Genomic DNA, 23122 nt, shown 5'->3' with positions numbered 1-23122 from the left:
GTGGCAAGGGAGCATGATGGAATTTAAATATCGAGATGAGACCTTTAAATTTGTGTGATCGCCGATGTCAATGAGGAGAGCCACCTGATCAAGGAGCGACACTCCGAAAGCTAGTGATGCCAGACAAATCTGTTGGACTTTAACCTGGTATTGTAAAGTTCTTACAATGAGGAAGGGGTAATGGGTGAAGGTTTGGGGCACAGCAGAATTTGGGATAATTTGAAGTATGCAAAGTTTAGCAGTCATTCAGGAGGACAGAAATAGCAGATTTTGAAGGTAACAATTTGTTGCAGAAACCAATAATAACTTCAGCTATAGTTTTTTTTTTTTATAAATTTAGATTACCCAATTATTTTTTCCAATTAAGGGGCAATTTAGCGTGGCCAATCCACCTACTCTGCACATTTTTGGGTTGTGGGGGCGAAACCCACGCAGACACGGGGAGAATATGCAAACTCCACACGGACAGTGACCCAGAGCCGGGATCGAACCTGGGACCTCAGCGCCGTGAGGCGGTTGTGCTAACCACTAGGCCACCGTGCTGCCCTACTTCAGCTATAGTAATGTTCAGCTAGAGGAAACTGTACCTCATACAATACTGGACACTATAAGACCATAAGACATAGGAGCAGAATTAGGCCACTCGGCCCATTGAGTCTGCTCCGCCATTCAATCATGGCTGATATTTTCTCATCCCTATTCTCCTGCCTTCTCCCCATAACCCCTGATCCCCATATTAATCAAAAACCTATCTATCTCTGTCTTAAAGACACTCAGTGATTTGGCATCTACAGCCTTATGCGGCAAAGTGTTCCACAGATTCATCACCATCTGGCTAAAGAAATTCCTCCTCATCTCTGTGTTTTAAAGGATCGTCCCTTTAGTCTGAGATGGTGTCCTCTGGTTCTAGTTTTTCCTACAAGTGGAAACATCCTCTCCACGTCCACTCTATCCAGGCCTCACAGCATCCTGTAAGTTTCAATAAGATCCCCTCTCATCCTTCTAAACTCCAACGAGTACAGACCCAGAGTCCTCAACCGTTCCTCACACGACAAGTTCTTCATTCCAGGGATGATTCTTGTGAACCTCCTCTGGACCCTTTCCAAGGCCAGCACATCCTTCCTTAGATACGGGGCCCAAAACTGCTCATAATACTCCAAATGGGGTCTGACCAGAGCCTTATACAGCCTCAGAAGTGCATCCCTGGTCTTGTATTCTAGCCCTCTTGACAAGAATGCTAACATTGCATTTGCCTTTTCAACTGCCGACTGAACCTGCACGTTAACCTTAAGAGAATCATGAACAATAACTCCCAAGTCCCTTTGTGCTTCTGATTTCCTAAGCATGTCCCCATTTAGAAAATAGTCTATGCCTAAATTCCTCCTTCCAAAGTGCATAACCTCACACTTTTCCACATTGTATTTCATTTGCCACTTCATTGCCCACTCTCCTAGCTTGTCCAAATCCTTCTGCAGCCCACTTTAATACTACCTGTCCCTCTACTGATCACCAGGCAATCAATCTAATGAGATGGAGGCAGTGAAGGTGTTGAAATGGGGAATGAGACGTAGAGCTGGGTGTCATATATATGGAAGCCACCAACACTGTAGATGTCACTAAGAGGCAACATGAATGCCCCTTTGGCCAGTTATCAGTTTCCACACATTTGTTCAGGGATATGGGTAACATGAGCGTTGAATGGCCTTTCAATGTTTCCATGTTTTCCTCTCATCCTCCCTTAATTCAAACATTTTGTTTTTAATATTTAGAGTGCTCAATTAATTTTTTCCAATCAAGGGGCAATTTAGCTTGGCCAATCCACCTGCCCTGCACATCTTTGGGTTGTGTGGGCGAAACCCACGCAAACACGGGGAAAATGTGCAAACTCCACACACATACCATGCTGCCCGCCCTTAATTCAAACGTTATGATTATGAATGTCCCATTTGGACCATAAAAGACCAGATTCTCAGTCTCAAAACTTCTTGTCCTGCAATCTATTTGGTGCTTGACAGGAAGATTCTGATATTTCGTCGGAAATCTTTAATCCAACTCCGTGAACGTTCTCATACATCTACCCAGCTCTCTCCCTTGGCCTAAGAAGAAGGGCCTGCATCTGAAACATGGAATTGCCCATTCTCCCTACAAATACTGATTAACCTGTTATATGTTACCAATGCTTCATGGTTTTATTTTTGAAGTCGCCGACAGATTTGCAGAAATCTGAAAGGTTTCCAAAGAGATTTTCTGTTATGACACATTATTTTTCCCGAATGTTCTGGTTTGCTGCCGTGGCTTTGAAAAGGTTGTGAAGAAACTTTTCCATTTTGTTTCCTAAACTCCTTTTCTTTTTTACTCTTCACTGCTAACTTGCTTTCTGGAGTACAGCTCAAGTACCTCAGCCAAATGAGCATTGTTGACATGTTGGTCGTGACACTCCATGCGAGGGCAACACTGGTCAGCACTGCTGCCTCACGGTACCAAGGGCCTGTGTTAGATCTCAGCTATGAGTCACTGTTCGTATGGAGTTTGCACATTCTTCTCGTGACTGCGCGGGTCTCACTCCCACAACCCAAAGATGTGCAGGGTAGGTGGATTGGCCACACTAAATTGCCCCTTAATTGGAAAAAAATTATTGGGTTCTCTAAATTAAAAATAAAATGACACTCCATGGGTGCCATTGGCGCCGTGAGGCAGCAGTGCTAACCACTGTGCCACTGTGCTGTCCAGGAATATTCAATTGTAAAGGGCATCACAATTGAACCCAATTTGTGTTCACACACTCACTTCCAGCAAAGGTTACTATTAATAATCTGGATGATTTTTCCCCTTTTAGCACAGATGTACTTTGCCCTGATTGAAATCAGTTAGCTCAGTACAAAACAGGAGCAGAACCTGATACCTTTTTGGTCTGCATGGCTTGGGGACAGTGAGTTCATCTGGCGGTGTTTACTTGTTATGTCTATTATTTGCTTTAGAGGGCAGCATTTCTGTTTAGCTTAATGTGAACTTTGAGAATCAAACATTATGGACAATTGCAGTAAGTGTTAAGAAATACTCACCAATGCTGTCTATGATATTCGTTTCGCAGATGGACACCGTTTTCTCTTGTCAGCGTTCCAGTGTAATGGAATGTTTTCTTTTCTCCCTAGGATCACGTCCCGCCTGTCCAGTTTGACTGGAGTAGCAGTGGCCTTACTAATCCTCTTGATGGTACGTCCCTGAGTAGAGCCTCTAGCACCAGAGCTGGAGTTAAGAAACCTACCAAGTTCAGACAGACTTCTCTTTGCTGATTTTTTTAACTTTCCATTTCTTTTTCATTGGAAATCTAGGCTTTATTTTAACCTTGCTTTGTCGTTGTGCGCTATTCCTAATTACATAGGCACATCTCCACAAATATCAATGATAGAATGTGAGTGTTAGAAGGCTAGCTGTGCATTCTTACGTCTACTCACTGGCTTTCACTGTTTTAATTCTTTCCCTCTTATATTAACCACACTAAACTACACAATATTGATATGTGAAATTGAATTGCCTAAACCAGCTGATTTTCTATTTGCACTATTTTGAAGTATTACTTCCTGTTAACAGTCTCGTGAAAAATGTGAGCAATTTTAATGTGGAGAGCATCAATATTTGTTAAATTTTTAAAAACAGGTTCTGCCCACGTGTATATGTAGAAAAGCTCACTGAAATGTAGAAAAGGTTCACTGAACAAAGGCAAGTGCAAAGATACGTCTATCGGTGCAATACATTGCAAGTTATATTAAATGATTTGCAATCCTCCGCGACTCGGAGAGCATCGTGGATAGCACGTATAGGGGGGTGGTGACGCCGCAGTCTCAGACTCTGCAGGCAGGAAGGGAATGGGTGACCACCAGACAGAGCACGAGAGCTCGGCAGGTAGTGCAGCAATCTCTTGTGGCCATTCCCCTGTGGAACAGATATACCGTTTTGGATACTGTTGAGGGGAATGGCCTCTTGGGGGGAAAACAGCAACAGCCAAACTCGTGGCACCATGGTTGGTTCTGCTGTAGAGGGGAGGGGTAATAAATGTGCCAGTACAATAGTTATAGGGGACTCAATTGCAAGGGGAATAAACAGGCGTTTCTGTGGCCACAAACGAGTCTCTAGGATGGTCTGTTGCCTCCCTGGTGCTAGGGTCAAGGATGTCACGGAGTGGGTACAGGACATTCTGGAGGGGGAGGGTGAGCAGCCAGTGGTCGTGGTACACATCGGTACAAACGATATGGGTAAAAAAAATGGATGAGGTCTTAAAAGCAGAATACAGGGAACTAGGAAGAAAGTTAAGGAATTGAACCGCCATGGTAGTGATCTCAGGGTTACTACCGGTGCCAACTGCTAGTCAGAGTAGAAACGACAGGATATATTGGATGAATAGGTGGCTGAAGAGATGGTGTCAGGGAGGGTTTCAGATTCCTGGGGCATTGGGACCGGTTCAGGGGGAGGTGGGACCTGTATAAAATGGACAGGTTACACCTGGGCAGGACTGGAACTGATGTCCCAGGGGGGCTATTTGCTAGAACAGTTGGGGAGAGTTTAAACTAATGTGCCAGAGGGATGGGAACCTGTGCAAGGAGTCGGAGAAAGAGGGAGCAAGGACAAAAATAAAAGGTAGAAAAGTGATAGGTGGAGAAACCAAGGGAAAAATTCAAACAGGGCAAAAGACAAAAATATTGGGAGCAAGACAAGCATTGTGAAAAAGACAAACTTAAAGGCTCTGTGCCTTAATGCATGGAACATTTGCAATAAGGTGGATGAACTAATCGCACAGATAGATATAAATGTGTATGATATAATTAGGATTACGGAGATATGGCTGCAGGGTGACCAGGGATGGAAACTGAATGTCCCAGGGTTTTCAGTATTTAGGAAGGACAAGCATAAAAGAAAAGGTGGTGGCGTGGCACTGCTTGTTAAAGAGGAAATTCACACAGTAGTGAGAAAGGATATTAGCTCTGACAATGTGGAGTCTGTGTAGGTAGAGTTGAGAAATACCATGGGGCAAAAAATATTAGTGGGTGTCACATATAGACCCCCAAACTGCTGTGGTGATGTTGGGAATGGCATTAAACATGAAATTAGAGCTGCATGTAACAAGGGAATATCGGTGATCATGGGTGATTTTAATCTTCACATAGATTGAGCAAATCAAATTAGCCACAGTGCCATAGAGGAGGAATTCCTGGAGTGTATACGGAATGGTTTTCTTAATCTAGAGAGCAGGCCATCTTAGACTGGGCACTGTGTAATGAGAAGGGAATCATTGCCAATCTGTCTGTGCGAGACCCCTTGGGGATGAGCGACCATAACATGATAGAATTTTTGATCAAGATGGAGAGTGAAGTAGTTGATTCGGAGACTAGGGTGCTGAATCTTAATAAAGGGAACTATGAAGATATGAGGCGTGAGTTGGCCTTGATAGATTGGGGAGAGTTACTTAAAGGGATGACAGTAGATAGGTAATGGCAAACATTCAAGGAACACATGGGGGAACTACAGCATCTGTTCATTCCTTTTTTTATAAATGTTTTTTATTGGGTTTTTGAACAAAGTATATTTACAGTTAAGTAGGTAGAATATATATATATATATATATATATATATAGAAGAGAAAAAAACTGGTATGATATTGTGCACTAGCTCAACAACAGCAACTCTGTACAGTTAGCAATATTATTTTTAACAAGTGTGTTTGTGTGTGGTAAGAGGGAAGAACTGAGGGAGATCAATATTAGTAGAGAAATGGTGTGTGTTTAGTACGAGGTAAGAACTGAAGGAGATCAATATTAGTAGAGAAATGGTGCTGGGAAAATTGATGGGATTGAAGGAGGATGAATCCCACTCTGGAACTGTCCCAAACAAAGAGTAGGAATTCATGGGTCCTTTTCAAATTGGCAGCCAGTAACTGCTGGGGTGCCACAGGGTTCGATGCTGGGCCCCAAGCTATTCACAATATGTATTAATGATTTGCATGAGGGAACAAAATGTTATATCTCAAAGTTTGCACATGATACCAAGTTGGGTGGGAGGGTGAACTGTGGCGAGGATGCAGGGATCCTACAGCATGATCTGGACAGGTTGAGCGAGTGGGCAAATCAACGGCAGATGCAGTATAATTTGGATAAGTGTGAGATTATTCACTAAAGTGAAGGCAGATTACTACCTGAATGGTTGTAAATTGGGAGAGGGGAGTGTGCAGCGGGACCTGGGTGTCCTTCTGCATCAGTCGCTGAAGGTAAGCATGCAGCTGCAGCAGGCGGTAAAGAAGGCTAATGGTATGTTGGCCTTCATTGCGAGAGGTTTTGAGTACAGAAGCAGGGATGTGTTGCTCAATTGTACAGGGCCTTGGTGAGGCCACATTTGGAGTATTGTGTGCAGTTTTGGTCTCCTTCTCTGAGGAAGGATGTTCTTGCTCTCGAGGGAGTGCAGTGAAGGTTTACCAGACTGATTCCAGGGATGGCGGGACTGTCATACGAGGAGAGATTGACTAGCTTGGGATTGTTCTCGCTGGAGTTCAGAAGAATGAGGGGGAATCTCATAGAGACTGATAAAATTCTGACAGGACCTGACAGGGTAGATGCAGGGAAGATGTTACTAATGGTGAGTGTGTCCAGAACCAGGGTTCACAGTCTGAGGATTCAGGGGAAACCATTTTGGACAGAGATGAGGAGACATTTCTTCACCCAAAGAGTGGTGAGCCTGTGGAATTCATTACCACAGGAAGTAGTTGATGCTAAAACATTAAATATATTCAAGAGGTGTCTAAGATATAACACTTGGGGAGAATGGGATCAAAGGCTATGGGGAGAAAGCAGGATTAGGCTATTGAGTTGGATGATCAGCCATAATCGTGATGAATGGCGGAGCAGGCTCGAAGGGCCAAAAGACCGCCTCCTGCTCCTATCTTCTATGTATCTATGTAAATGCAGGATGTAGGGTATTAAGCTTAAAAACTTTGCAATTAACATGCAAACTTGTGTCATGTTCCTGGGACAATTCCCCTCTTATTTTATGATATACATTTCTTTTTACTTGCACAATTTCTCAAGCAAAGCTTTATTAAGTTTGCTTTAAAAAATTGAATAAGACCACAAACCTTTTGAATGTTTGCTTTTGAATGTTGGATGGTACCTGACGTCGGTTCTCTCGCACTTATGTATATACACACACACACACACACACACACACACACACAAAGAGAAAATGTGTGTGTGTGTGTGTATATTACAATATATATAAAAGCTTGCAAACATTTGGCTTGGCTTTAAGAATAAAGTTCACCTGAAATGGGCAATACTTCATCATGCATTGGCTTTTTTTTAACCCTTTGAACACTTGAATTTCATGGCTCGTCTACTGCCAGTTTTATGACACCTGGCATTTTAATGAATTTCAAAGTATTATGTAACTGAACGTGGAAATTTGTGAAATCGTGAAACAGTAAATTAGTGGGATAAAGCTGAAGAATGATTCTATTAAGTCAGTACACCTAGCGTTAATCATTTGGGTTAGATCAAAAGTCCTGCTTCACAAATTCCTTACTGAAAAGTGAAAGGAAAGTCTGGGTCAGCCTCTACTGTCTTGGTGTCCATTAACTACTCCAGTCAAATCCTCCTGCGCACTTTTACAATTGATCCTTTGTGCTTGTAACTTGTTTGTCAGGCTTTATAAATGCAAAGTAGAAAATAGTTTTCCTTTTTAAAGCAATTTTTTTTTGTCAGCTACATCATTGAAAAAAGTGTAGTCTTTCATTATTTTTAACAGCGAAGTTAAGCGCACTGTATTACCTGTGTATTGTAACTACAGTATTATAAATACTGATTGTTAAGCTGGTTAACGTGTCAATTTATTTAGATATTGGCCAATTAACCCAGAACCAGTTTGTATGTTTATAGTATGTAGTAATGATAACCTGCATGTTGAAGTTTGTGTCTTGCCCCTTTCTGACACATCAATCCCCTTTTCCCCCTAGTTTACCCTTTCTGACTGTCTGCCAACATGGTTACTCAATCTCAAGCTAACGGAGCTTCCCCTGTTCTGAACCTCAATTTCTTTGGGCTCGTGGATGACAGTAGCTCTAGCAACAGTAGCATAATTCCACGTCAGTAGCTTTCTAATACTGTGATCACATGACTTTCCCATGAACAAAGCCATGTTCATCCAATTGGTATCAGAACCTACGGATTTGATGTAACTGAAAAAGTTAAATGTTTTAAAATGCAGCTGGTTTTCAAATCCGAAACCTACATAATACTTTCTTTGGTCATTCTACCTAAAAGAAGGGTTATAAACTTTCTGTTTTGTCTGTATGTTTGTGTACGTTCCAATATTCTCTGAGCTAAAGTCCAATTACTCATACGAGACTCGTGAAATTGGACAATCTTGGCTTTCCCCCCTAGATTTCTGGTTTTCTTTATTGTCAGGCTATAGATAGCACTGGCTAGGTCACATTTATTGTACATTGTGAGTTGCCCTGATTGTAGATGGTGGGCTTTGTCCTTGAACTGCTTGTGATGACAGGACTCCTACAATGGTGTTAGTTATGAAATTCCAGGCCACTGATCAAGTAGCTATGAAGGATTGGAGGCACCTGTCCAAGTTAAGATGGTGTGTTATTTGGAGGGCAGCTTGGAAGGTAATGGTGGTTGTGTGGCATTGCTGCTCCTGTCTTGTCCTCCTTGGAGGTACAGGTTCCCTGAGAGGGATTCACTGTCAAAGTAACTTTGGTGAGTTGCTGCAGTGCATCCTGCAGCCACAGTGCGCTGGTGGTGGAGAGAGGCAAGGCCAGTTATTCTGTCTGGAGACTGATCAGCTGCTTGAGTTGTTCCAGGTGAGTATTTCATTGTACTCCTCACTTGAGCCTTGTAGTTGGTAGAGGGGGGTGTCAGCTGGTGAGCCAATCATTGTACATTATCCAATTGTTGCCTGTTCTTGTAACCACACTGATTTATTTTAGTCTCTGTTCACTGGTGACTTGCTAAGATGTTGATTAGCAATGTTGATTGCTGACCACAGGGACTGCTGCGGTCCAAGTTGACAACTCAACACCACCTTCCCCAGGGCAATTAGGGATGAGTAGTAAATGCTGCCTAACCAGTGAGATCCTGTGAAATAATTTGTAAAAATCTGAGATGGTATTCCAAGTCCTGTTGTTAACTAGTATGAATTGTGCCATTGTTAATGGAATTGTGAATGAAGCTGAATAGCAGAATTGTCAACTAACATCCTACTAATTATACAGGAAATTAGGATATTATTGATGAATCATCTAAAGATGGGTGCTCTAAGGTTGTTTCCGAGGAATTCCTTTCATAATGTCCTGGGACGACTGGCCTTGAACAACCATCTTCCTTTTTGTCAAGGAGAATTCAACGCCTGGACGTGTTCCATTTACGTCCCCATTCAACAGCTATGCTGGTCTCTCTTGATGTCTTATTGAGTCAAATACTGTCTTAATATTGAGGCAGTGACTCTCATCTGTCTGGATCAAGCCTGTGATGAGATCTGCAACCAAGTGCTCTGGTCGATCTTGTAGTCTCGTTAAGACTCCTGTACGAGAATCCGAACAATTTGCAATTTGTAAGACTGAAGGTAGACTACTGAACCACAGGAGTGATAACACTGGCCAATAGGTAATTTTTATGTTAAAACTAACTTTAATTTAAACACAGAATCAATCAAATTAGCAAGATAGTTAAGCTTTCCAATTTACAGTTAAAACAGTTCTTAAATAAAAAGGGAAAAAAGCTTTAACTGCCTTTCTGCACCTGCCACCATCTATTCCAATTAAACAGCCCAATACAATTCAAATTTGACAAGAGCATAAGACATAGGAGCAGAATTCAGCCATTTGGCCCATCTAATCTGCTCCGCCATTCAATCATGGCTGATATGTTTCTCATCCCCATTCTCCTGCCTTCTCCCCATAACCCCTGATCCCCTTATTAATCAAGAACCTATCTACCTCTGAATTAAAGACTTTCGGTGATTTAGTCTCCACAGCCTCTGCGGCAAAGAGTTCCACAGATTCACCACCCTCTGGCTGAAGAAATTCCTCCTCATCTCTGTTATAAAGGATTGTCCCCTCAGTCTGAGGCAGTGCCCTCGGGTTTTAATTTCTCCTACTAGTGGAAACATCCTCTCCACATTTACTCTATTTAGGCCTCTCCGTTTCAATGAGATCCCCCCCCGCCCCCCTCATCCTTCTAAACTCCCAACAAGTACAGACCCAGAGTCCTCAACCAGCTTGAGAAAAACTTACCAGAGATTTCACACCTGTACTAAATTCCCATTTTAACACACTCCTTGTCACAGTCCTCATCTCACTTCATGCTCACGTTCCCTTGTTTATTCTTCATAGCACTGCAAATCTTTTTCTTCAAGCATATATCTAATTTCCATTGCTGTTGAATCTGCTCCCACCACCCTTTCAGATCATAACAATTCTTTAAAAATGTTTCCTTATGCTGCCCTTGATTATTTTCTCAATTATCTTAAATCTGTCTGATCTCTCTGTTTACCAATCCTTCTGAGGTTGAAACCAGTTCAAGACCAAGTCAGACCTTTGGAGAGCGATACCCTTTCAGGAACAACCTCAAAATCCTTCTGCCTTGTCAGACTCAAATCCTATGGCAAACTGCTGTTCAACTTAAACTCTTTTATAGTAGACAGCAAACCTACAGACAGAGCTGGCTCCTCCCATTAATTGCATCTGTATCCCAAGCATAAGGCATTCTCCAGTCTCCTCCCACTGAGATGTCCCATGACCTGCTTTTTAGGTAGGACTGAACACAATTCCATATTAATTATCTACAACCGGGGAACCTCCTAAACATAAACATAAACAATATTCCATTAGCCATCTATATGTAAACAAGCAAATGGTTAAAATCAATGATTGCCTCATCTTTATAACCCCTTAATCACAGCTTGAACAGACATACTACCTGTATGTATTTGAACCCAGGGCTTTTAATAACATTACAACAAAATAAAAAATATAACGTACAACAATTTCCTACATTCATCACACTGCATTGATGAGTAGGTGTCTGTCACTTGATGGTAATGTTAATGACTCCGATCATGTGACTGGTGTTTGGGATGGGACCAATGGGATGATAATCAGCTGGATAGAATTATTGGCCAGAATTCTCCAATCATTGGGAATCGCTTTTCCCGCTGGCAGCACATCCTCGCCTGCGGGTTTCCCAGCAGCGTGGTGTGGCTTCAATGGGAAATCAAATTGACAAGCGGCGGGAAGAGAGAATCCCGCTGCCAGCAAACTCTGCACCGCCGAGAAACTGGCAGCTGGGGGAAACGGAGAATCCTGGCCAGTGTGTTCTTGTGGGTAGGACATAGATGGGTAATCTTTCACATCTTTCTGAGTGCCATTATCATATGTGTACTTCTGTAGCTTATCTAGTGCACAGGTCTACAGTGCCAGGGTTGGTAACCTTTGCTGTGTCCAGTATGCTGAATACCTTACTGTCATATTGGGTGACCACAGGAGGGGGTCCAGTAGGGTCATGCACATGATGATTTTGGCTGGATGATTGGAAAAACCTCAGCCTTGTCTTTTGTGCTTGCACATCAAGTTGAAGGGGATGCTCATGAGGCCTCTTCCTACTGTTGGGTCCACATTATTTGCGCCTGGATATTGTAGGGCTACAGCATTCCTCTGATCCTTTATTTCTGGGACCACATAGCTCTTTTATATCAACTGCTTTTGTGTCTGACACGCAGATAGTCGTTTGTAATAAATTTTACGAGGTTCTTCAAGGAGTTGCTCCTGGCAGAACTTTCTACACCTTGGGTTGAACAACCATTCTCTCCTCTCTCCTCATCTTAAATTACACCAACGCTATTTGTGATCACTTCCTGTATCTCTCCCCACTCTACTAAGGAGAAATCCACATGAGAGTTGGTTTCCTTTTCAGGTGTATGCACATTCCCTTTGGGATGCATCCAATTCCTTTATGTATGTTGTAATTTTGGCTGTTTTCCCTTGTCTCCACCCCATATTCTCTTTGAGACGCTGTGTGCAGCATATTGTACCCATCTTTGAGAAAAACAGATGACGCCCATCTTTTGTCCAACTTTGGCATCTTGAAATTTCAATACACTGTTATTTCATGGGACGTCTTGTGTCACACCTTTCTGTTTGCCATAACGTACAGTTTATATTCTTTTTGCATGTAATAGTTTCTTTTTAAAATATTTGCATTGATGTCTTTACCTGTAGATGTACAGTCCCCACTGCTAATAAAGGGTGCATTCAAACAAATGCAATTTTCCTGCTATAAATAATGACTGGTAAAACATAGCAACATTAATAAAATTAGAAATCATTTCCCTTTGAACCAAGTTTATTTGCGAAAGTTACATTCTAGTACTAGTTTGTCAGGCATGTATTAATGCCGATTGTGCCTGAAATTACAAGAAAATCAATTGGTATTTCCTACCCCTGCAATGCTGTCTGACTTGAATAGTGGCACAGTGGTTAGCACTGCTCCAGAGACCCGGTTCAGTTCTGGCTTCGGGTGACTGTGGAGTTTGTACTTTCTCCCTGTGTCTGTATGAGTTTCCTCCGGGTGCTCCAGTTTCCTCCCACAGTCCAAATATGTGCAGGTTGGGTGGATTGGCCATGATAAATTGCCCCATAGTGTCCAAAAGGTTAGGTGGGAGTACTGGGTTACAGGGATAGGGTGGAGCATAAGTACGGTGCTCTTTCCAAGGGCCGGTGCAGACTCAGTGGGCCGAGTGGCCTCCTTCTGCATGAAATACATCTAAAGAAAGAACCCTGCACTTGTATAACGCCTCACCGCATTAGTAGAATACCTCTGCTTCACATTAGTTTCAGTACAAGCTCATACTTGGAAAATTTCAGAATTGGCCTCTACCTCAATAAGTCAAATTGCATTCCGTGCACCTGAAATGTGAGAGAGACGAACTAGTGAGTAAACACAATTGGCTGACATTGTCATTAATGCAAATGGTAAATGATAGTTGGCGGCACGGTAGCATAGTGGTTAGCACTGTCGCTTCACAGCAGCAGGGTCCCAGGGTCGATTCCCTGCTTGGGTCACTGTCTTTGCGGAGTCTGCACGTTCTCCCCTTGTGTGCGAGGGTTTCCTCCGGGTGCTCCGATTTCGTCCCACAAGCCCCGAAAGATGTGCTTTTAGGTAATTTGGACATTCTGAATTTTCCCTCCGTGTACCCGAACAGGCGCCAGAATGTGGCCACTAGGGGATTTTCACAGTAACTTCATTGTTCTGTTAATGTAAGCCTCCTTGTGACAATAAAGATTATTATTATGATTATTTTTTTTAAAAATAATTTTTATTGGAATTTTTTACAGAAAATATAACAACAAGTATAGCAAAAAGCAGTAATATGCAACTAACAGCCCCATAACACCCACAATCCCCCCCATACCGTAACATCACATGTATCACATTCCCCCATCCCCCCCCCCAAACAAGAGAACTTAACCATAAATTAAATTAGATAAATCAAATTTAAATAAAATAAGCCAACATAATCAACGTGTCCCCCCCCCCCCCCCCCCCCCCCCCCCCACCCCCCACCCCCCCGGGTTGCTGCTGCTACTGTCCCAGTACCCTATCGTTGAGCCAGAAAGTCGAGGAAAGGTTGCCACCGTTTAAAGAACCCTTGCACCGATCCTCTCAGGGCGAATTTAACCTTCTCAAGCTTAATGAAGCCCGCCATGTCATTGATCCAGGTCTCCACGCTTGGGGGCCTCGTGTCCTTCCATTGTAGCAAAATCCTTCGCCGGGCTACTAGGGACGCAAAGGCCAGCACACCGGCCTCTTTCGCCTCCTGCACTCCCGGCTCTACCCCAACCCCAAAGATCGCGAGTCCCCATCCTGGCTTGACCCTGGATCCCACCACCCTTGAGACCGTCCTCGCCACCCCCTTCCAGAACTCCTCCAATGCCGGGCATGCCCAGAACATATGGGCATGGTTCGCTGGACTCCCCGAACACCTGGCACACCTATCTTCACCCCAAAAGAACCTACTCATCCTCGTCCCAGTCATGTGGCCCTATGCAGCACCTTGAATTGGATGAGGCTAAGCCGCGCACACGAGGAGGAAGAATTTACCCTCTCCAGGGCATCAGCCCATGTCCCGTCTTCGATCTGTTCCCCCAGTTCCCCCTCCCACTTCGTTTTCAGCTCCTCTACTGACGCCTCTTCCACCTCCTGCATAAGCTTGTAGATATCAGATATCTTCCCCTCTCCGACCCAGACCCCCGAAAGCACCCTGTCACTCACCCCCTTCGCGGGAAGCGAAGGGAATCCCTCCACCTGCCGCCTAGCAAATGCCTTTACCTGCAGATATCTAAACATGTTTCCCGGCGGGAGCCCAAATTTCTCCTCCAACTCCCCCAGGCTCGCAAACCTCCCATCAATGAACAGGTCCTTCAGCTGTCTAATGCCCGCTCTATACCATCCCTGAAATCCCCCATCCATGTTCCCCGGGACGAACCTATGGTTCCCCCTTAACGGAGCCTCCATCGAGCCCCCCACTTCTCCCCAATGTCGCCTCCACTGCCCCCAAATCTTGAGGGTAGCCGCCACCACCGGACTCGTGGTATACCTCGTGGGAGGGAGCGACCACGGCGCCGTTACCAGGGCCCCCAGGCTTGTATCCCCACAGGACGCTCTCTCCATCCGTTTCCATGCTGCCCCCTCCCCCTCCATCACCCACTTACGCACCATCGACACGTTGGCCGCCCAGTAGTACCCCGAGAGGTTGGGCAACGCCAGCCCCCCCCCATCCCTACTCCGCTCCAAGAAGACCCTCTTCACCCTCGGGGTGCCATGCGCCCAAACAAATCCCATGATGCTGCTGGTCACCCTTTTAAAAAAGGCCCTAGGGATAAAGATGGGCAAGCACTGGAAGAGGAACAAGAACCTCGGGAGAACCGTCATTTTGACGGATTGCACTCTGCCCGCCAGCGACAGCGGCACCATGTCCCACCTTTTAAATTCCTCCTCCATCTGTTCCACTAGTCTGGTGAAGTTAAGCTTATGAAGAGCCCCCCAACTCCTGGCCACCTGCACCCCCAGGTACCTGAAACTCTTCACTGCCCTCCTGAAGGGGAGCCTCCCAATTCCCTCCTCCTGATCTCCCGGGTGCACTACAAATACCTCGCTTTTTCCTAAGTTCAGCTTATAGCCCGAGAAAACCCCAAATTCCGCTAACAGTTCCATCACCCCCGGCATTCCCCCCTCTGGGTCCGCCACATATAACAGCAGGTCGTCCGCATACAGCGATACCCGGTGCTCCTCTTTCCCCCCCCCCCCCCCCCCCCCCCGCACCAGACCCCTCCACTTCCCTGACTCCCTCAACGCCATGGCCAGCGGTTCAATCGCCAGTGCAAAGAGCAGGGGGGACAGGGGACACCCCTGCCTGGTCCCACGATAAAGCCTAAAATACTCTGATCTCCTTCCATTTGTGACTACACTCGCCATCGGCGCTGCGTAAAGCAGCCTCACCCATTTGATGAATCCCTCCCCAAATCCAAACCTCTCCAGCACCTCCCATAGGTACCCCCACTCAACTCTATCAAACGCCTTCTCTGCATCCAGCGCCACCACTATCTCCGCCTCCCCCTCCACTGCCGGCATCATGATAACATTGAGCAGTCTCCGCACATTCGTGTTGAGCTGCCGCCCCTTGACAAACCCTGTCTGATCTTCATGAATTACCTCTGGCACACAATCCTCTATCCTGGTAGCCAGGATCTTCGCCAGCAACTTAGCGTCTACGTTAAGGAGTGAGATAGGCCTATATGATCCGCACTGCAAGGGGTCCTTATCCCGTTTTAGGATCAAAGAGATCAGTGCCCGCGACATCGTCGGGGGCAAAGCCCCCCCCTCCCACGCCTCATTGAAAGTTCGCACCAGCAGGGGACCCACCAGGTCCGCATATTTTTTGTAAAATTCTGCCGGGAACCCGTCCGGCCCCGGGGCCTTACCTGACTGCATTTGCCCGATCCCCCTGACTAGCTCCTCCAACTCTATCGGCGCCCCCAGTCCCTCAACCAGCCTCTCTTGAACCCTTGGGAAACATAGCCTGTTCATGAAGCTCTCCATCCCCTCTCTCCCCCTCGGAGGTTCCGACCGGTACAATCCCTCGTAAAAGTCCCTAAAGACCCCGTTTACTTCTGTCCCCTTCTGCACTACATTTCCACCCCCATCCTTCACTCCCCCAATTTCCCTAGCCGCATCTCGCCTACGGAGCTGATGCACCAACATCCTGCTCGCCTTCTCTCCATACTCATATACCGCGCCCTGCACCCTCCTCCACTGTGTCTCCGCCTTTCTGGTGGTCAACAAGTCAAAATTGGCCTGCAACCTGCGCCGTTCTCCCAGCAACCCTTCCTCCGGTGCCTCCGCATATCTCCTGTCCACCTCCAGAAGCTCTCCCACCAGTCTCTCCCTCTCCTTCCTCGCCCTCCTTTCCCTGTGGGCCCGGATGGAGATCAGCTCCCCCCGGATCACTGCTTTCAGAGCCTCCCAGACCATCCCCACCTGGACCTCCCCCGTATCATTGGTATCCAGATACCCCTCAATGCTTCTCCGAACCCTCTTACACACCTCCTCCTCCGGCAGCATCCCCACATCCAGGCGCCAGAGTGGGCGCTGGTCCCGTGCCTCCCCCATCTCCAGATCAATCCAGTGCGGGGCATGGTCCGAAATCGCTATGCCGAATACTCGGCATCCTGAACCCTCGGGATCAACCCCCTGCTCAGGACAAAAAAGTCTATCCGGGAATAAACCCTATGGACGTGAGAGAAAAAGGAATACTCCCGCGCTCTCGGTCTCCCAAACCTCCAGGGATCCACCCCTCCTATCTGGTCCATGTATCCCCTCAGCACTTTGGCCGCCGCCGGTCTCCTACCCGTCCTTGAACTGGACCGGTCCTGTGTGGGATCCAGCACTGTGTTAAAATCTCCCCCCATGATCAGGCCCCCTGCCTCCAGGTCCGGGATGCGGCCTAACAAGCGCCTCATGAAGCCAGCATCATCCCAATTCGGGGCATATACGTTCACCAGCACCACCTTCTCTCCCTGCAGCCTACCCCTCACCATGATATATCTGTCCTCCTTGTCCGACACCACCTCAGCCGCCTCAAACGCCACCCTCTTCCCCACTAGAATCGCCACCCCCCGGTTCTTTGCGTCCACTCCTGAATGATAAACCTGCCCCACCCACCCCTTCCTCAGACGGACCTGGTCCGCCACCTTCAGGTGGGTCTCCTGGAGCATAGCCACGTCCGCCTTCAACCCCCTTAGATGGGAGACCACCCTGGTTCTCTTAACCGGCCCGTTCAGCCCCCTCACGTTCCAGGTAATCAGCCGGATCAGAGGGCAACCCGCCCCCCTCCCCTGCCGACTAGCCATAGCTTGGCAGATGTTCGCCCCAGGCCAGCACACCCCGCTCGACCCGTTCCCCATGGCGATAGCGCCTCTCCTCTTCCCCCCCCGGCCCTCATCGGCTCCTTCCTAGTCGTTCCAGCAGCAACCCGGTATCCCCCCCCACTCCCCTCCCCCCCCCCCCCCCCCCCCCCCCCAGGCTAGGTATTATGATTATTATGTACTATCCCTGTAAAATGCTTCATGTGATGGGGACTGTTTTTCAAAGACAGGATCTGCTTCTTGAATTGTGCTGTAGTGCTTGGCATGCAGCACTTAATTTAGTGCCCGTGGCAGTTTATCATTACCTCATTACCTCTTTAGGGCTGTAACAAAGCTGGGTCTTGAAGCTGTTTAATTGTTTAATGCCACTAAAGGCTAACAACTTCAGGTTTTGTGAAGGGTAGGTCATGCCTCACAAACCTTATTGAGTTTTTTGAGAAGGTGACCAAACAGGTGGATGAGGGTAAAGCGGTTGATGTGGTGTATATGGATTTCAGTAAGGCGTTTTATAAGGTTCCCCACGGTAGGCTATTGCAGAAAATAAGGAAGTATGGGATTGAAGGTGATTTAGCGGTTTGGATCAGTAATTGGCTAGCTGAAAGAAGACAGAGGGTGGTGGTTGATGGCAAATGTTCATCCTGGAGTTCAGTTACTAGTGGTGTACCGCAAGGATCTGTTTTGGGGCCACTGCTGTTTGTCATTTTTATAAATGACCTGGAAGAGGGTGTAGAAGGATGGGTTAGTAAATTTGCAGATGATACGAAGGTCGGTGGAATTGTGGATAGTGCTGAAGGATGTTATAGGATACAGAGGGACATAGGTAAGCTGCAGAGCTGGGCTGAGAGATGGCAGATGGAGTTTAATGCGGAAAAGTGTGAGGTGGTTCACTTTGGAAGGAGGAACAGGAATGCAGAGTACTGGTCTAATGGCAAGATTCTTGGTAGTGTAGATGAATAGAGAGATCTCGGCATCCAGGTACATAAATCCCTGAAAGTTGCCACCCAGGTTAATAGGGCTGTTAAGAAGGCATATGGTGTGCTAGCCTTTATCAGTAGGGGGATTGAGTTTCGGAGCCACAAGGTCATGCTGCAGCTGTACATAACTCTGGTGCGGCCGCTTCTGGAGTACTGCGTGCAGTTCTGGTCACCACATTATAGGAAGGATGTGGAAGCTTTGGAAAGGGTTCAGAGGAGATTTACTAGGATGTTGCCTGGTATGGAGGGAAGGTCTTACGAGGAAAGGCCTTACGAGGAAAGGCCTTACGAGGAAAGGCTCAGGGACTTGAGGTTGTTTTCGTTCGAGAGGAGAAGGCTGAAAGGTGACTTAATAGAGACATATAAGATATTCAGAGGGTTAGATAGGGTGGACAGTGAGAGTCTCTTTCCTCGGATGGTGATGACCAACACGAGGGGACATAGCTTTAAATTGAGGGGTGGTAGATTTAGGACAGATGTCAGAGGCAGTTTCTTTACTCAGAGAGTAGAAGGGGTGTGGAATGCCCTGCCTGCAACAGTAGTAGACTTGCCAACTTTAAGGGCATTTAAGTGGTCACTGGATAGACATATGGATGAAAATGGAATAGTGTAGGTCAGATAGGCTTCAGATGGTTTCACAGGTCGGCGAAACATCGAGGGCCGAAAGGCCCGTACTGCGCTGAAGAAAAAAAAAGAAAAAAACCCTTCTGAATCCAGATGATTGCCTATGGGGAGGCTGATCATCAATGTTGTGGGAAATAATCCTGGATCCGTCTTAATCAGATGTAAACTGTGGGAGGGGGGATTAGACACGGAGGTTTCAACTTTGAACTCCTGTAGAAAGGAAAATAATCTTAAAAGCTTGGTTACAGCTCTAGTTGGTGCTCATAATATTTTGTAAACATCTGAGAGGGAGCTGTGTGAGATCTGTAACAAAGTAAGTGTTGAAATGCATTTAGATGCTTCAAAGTGATTGGCAGTGATGTCAGCACAGCAGTATGTACACATTTTAAAATAAATCAACATTCCTTCCTTCATAAATCTGGATGAGCTGCTCCTTCAGAGAGACAGCATGGACATTTTGGGCCAAAAGGCCTCCTTCTGCACTCTAACCATTTATTGATTTTTAATAGGCCCAAACCCTTTCTGAAGTTAGTATCAATGTGTTTCGAAAACAAAAACAAAACTCAATATGACAGATTCATACAATGGTTAGAGCTGAGAAGAAGGCCCTCATCATGTAAGGTAAGGTAAAGTCGCCATAGTCCCAGATGACCACAGGCTGCTTTCCCCTTTGAGGGTCACCACACCTCAGGGGAGGGGAAAGGTTGAGAAGGCAGGGCCTTCATGAATAACCTCAGCCGGTACAGGAATTAAATCCGCACTGCTGGCCTTGTTCTGTATCACAATCCAGCTGTCTAGCCCACTGAGCTAATCCAGCCCATCATGTCTCTGCTTGCCCTAAAAAAGACCAGTTCCTCCAGTGGCACCGCCCCTGCATTTTTTCCATAGCTCTCCAGGTTTTTCCTTTCCGGATAATGATCCTCTTGAAAGCCACGATTCACGAGGCAGCATGGTAGCACAGTGGTTAGCACTGCTGCCTCATGGCACCAAGGACCCGGGTTTGATTCCGGCTTTGAGTCACTGTCCGTGTGGAGTTTGCATATTCTCCTCGTGTCTGCGTGGGTCTCACCCCCACAAACCCAAAGATGTGCAGTAGGTGGATTGGCCACGCTAAATTGCCCCTTAATTAGAAAAGGATAATTGGGTATTCTAAATTTTGTTTAATAAAAGGAGTCCCGATTCACCACTCGTAACTGTCAGGCAAAATGCCAGAATCATTCATTAGTTTTCCACACTGAAATATCTTTGTTTTGTATGAAGTTAACATTTTGTCTTTTTTTGGGGTTCTTTGCTTGGTTTAGGGCACATTAAATAGCAGTAATTGTGTAATTTGACTGAACCGGCTCATGATCGTTTTGGCATTCTGTGTGCTTCTACACACAGGTAGCATTACAGCCCTGTGTACACTGCCAACAAGATCTATCAGGAGCAGCAGCTATCTGTATATTTTTACTTCTTTCCCCTGCCTTGCCTGGAGATGAATTGTAATGGCACATTACCACCCTCTGTTGAAATAATGAAGTTGTCAGTAGTATATAAATAAAGTGCTGGAATACAGCAATTCCAAAGAGGAGTCATACTGAGCTGGAAGCATTAACTTTGGTTCTCTCTCCACAGATGCTGTAAGACCTGAATTTTTCCAACATTTTCAGCTTTTATTTTGGATCTCAAACATTGAGTAAATTTGCTTTTAGTAGGAGTCACCAGTGGCCTGTATTGAATAGAGAACCTTTCTTTATCGCAGATTGCCATATAACCTATTTCATTTGTACACACGAGGCTTCAGAGGACTTAACTACGAGCTCCCTTAAGGCAATTGTGATAATTACCATTACATAGAGAGTGGAGGGTTCTGTCCCCATATACTCTTGCCTCAGCAGTTGTTCAAAAACCTAAATGGAAGAAACTCCGTGATACTTGGAAACAGTCTCTATTCTACTTAGTTGAAGTGAATGTTGATTATAAAACAAAATGAAAGATGCTCAGAAGTTTATTTCTAGATCCCTATGCATTTTAGTTAACTGGCCTCTCAATGCATTGTATTTGCTGGCTCTGTTATCTTGCTAAAGAAATGCACTGTCTGCAACAGGTGAATGGAAATCTTCATTCAACATTCAGCTTTTTATTTTTTTAAATTAATTTATGGAATGTGGACGTCGCTGGCTAGACCAGCATTTATTGGCCATTTCTAGTTGCCCTTAAGGTGGCGGTGAGTTGCCTTCTTGAGCCGCAGCAGTCCTTAAGTTGCAGGTACACCCACAGTGCTAGTAGTGGGGGAGTTCCAAGATTTTGACCCAGCGACAGTAAATGAATGATGATATATTTCCAAGTCGGGGTGGTGAGTGACTTTGAGGGGAACCTCCAGGTGGTGGGGTTCCCAAGTATCTGCTGCTCTTGTCCTTCTACTCGGTAGTGGTCGTGGTTTTGGAAGGTGCTGCCGAAGGAACCGTGGCAAGTTCCTGCAGTGCATCTTGTAGATGGTACACATGGCTGCCGCTGTTCGTTGGTAGTGGAGGGATTTAATGTTTGTGGAAGGGGTAGCAATCAAGTGGGGCTGCTTTGTCCTGGATAGTGTCGAGCTTCTTGAGTGTTGTTGGGGCTGGACTCATCCAGGCAAGTGGAGAGTATTCCATTACACTCCTGACTTGTGCCTTGTCGATAGGCTTTTGAGGGGTCAGGAGGTGAGTTACTCGCCATTGGATTCCTAGCCTTTGACCTGCTCTGGTAGCCACCGTATTAATATTGCTAGTCCAGTTCAGTTTCTGATCAATGGTAACCCCCAGGATGTTGATAGTGAAGGGGGATTCGGTGATGGTAATGCCATTAAATGTCAAGGGGTGATGGTTAGATCCTTTCTTGTTGGAGATGATCATTCTTTGGCACTTGTGTGGCACGAATGTAACTTGCCACTTGTCAGTCCAAGCCTGGATATTGTCCAGGTCTTGCTGCACTTGGACATGGACTGCTTCATTATCTGAGGAGTCGCGAATGGGGCTGAACATTGTGCAGTCATCTGCAAACACCCCCACGTCTGACCTTACGATGTAAAGGAGGTCATTAATGAATCAGCTTAAGTTGGTTGGGCCTAGGACACTGTCCGGAGGAACTCCTGCAGTGATACACTGGATTTGAGATGATTGACCTCTAATCACCACAACCATCTTCCTTTGTGCCAGGCATGACTCCAAACAGCGGAGACTTTTCCCGATTCCCATTGACTCCAGTTTTGCTTGGGCTCCTTGATGCCATTTGATCAAATTCTGCCTTGATGTCAAGTGCAGTCACTCTCACCTCACTTCTAGCATTCAGCTCTTTTGTCCATGCTTGAACTAAGGCTGTAAAGAGGTCAGGAGCTGAGTGAACCTGGTGGAACCCAAACTAAGTGTCCGTGAGCGGTTATTGCTGAGTAAGTGCCGCTTGATAGCACTGTTGATGATGCCTTCCATCAGTTTGCTGATGATTGATGGGGTGGTAATTGGCCAGGTTGTATTTCCTGTTTCTTATGGACAAGGACGCAGTTAGGCAATTTTCCACATTGCCGGAGAGGTGTCAGTGTTGTAGCTGTACTGCAACAGCTTGGCTAGGGGTGTAGCAAGTTCTGGAGCACACGTCTTCAGTACTATTGCTGGAATTCTGTCAGGGCTCATAGCCTTTGCCGTATCCAGTGCCCTCAGCCGATTCTTGATATTGGCTGAAGACTGACATCTGTGATGCTGGCAACGTCCAAGGAGACCGAGATGGATCATCCACTCATCTCTTGTTACATATACAGAATATCTCATTAGATATTTCCTTTAAAAATTGGATGCAACTTGGAATTTTCTCTCTGGGCCTGAATGGATGGAAAAGGCAATGTTCCTAAAACTATTACCAGTAACATTTCACTGTGTACTGTGCTGAAAGGTGGATCCTGAGACTGATCTTAAAGCACTGTTTTGCGTTATGTTTCAGTCAGTTCCCAATTCCTATTCCAACATCAAATAAGTTTTGTACATTTACTACTAACCACCTGAAAACGGGACTTTTTGATTTAGACATGTCTGAATCCCTA

General features: G+C 45.8%; 1 protein-coding gene across 1 annotated transcript in view; it reads left to right on the top strand.

Moving 5' to 3' along the window:
- Window positions 1-23122, top strand: part of LOC119971697 (aftiphilin-like) — an 89764-nt gene that overhangs the window by 46352 nt on the left and 20290 nt on the right. Inside the window, exon 7 of the mRNA XM_038807606.1 lies at window positions 3153-3213. Within this exon, the coding sequence (XP_038663534.1) occupies window positions 3153-3213 (61 nt within the window). The remainder of the gene's footprint in view (window positions 1-3152; window positions 3214-23122) is intronic.

The sequence above is a fragment of the Scyliorhinus canicula genome, chromosome 1 (genome assembly GCF_902713615.1).
Source record: "Scyliorhinus canicula chromosome 1, sScyCan1.1, whole genome shotgun sequence".
NCBI classification, from domain to species: Eukaryota; Metazoa; Chordata; class Chondrichthyes; order Carcharhiniformes; family Scyliorhinidae; genus Scyliorhinus; species Scyliorhinus canicula.
Note: the sequence above shows the minus strand (reverse complement) of the source record. Positions and strands in the feature narration are given on the sequence as shown.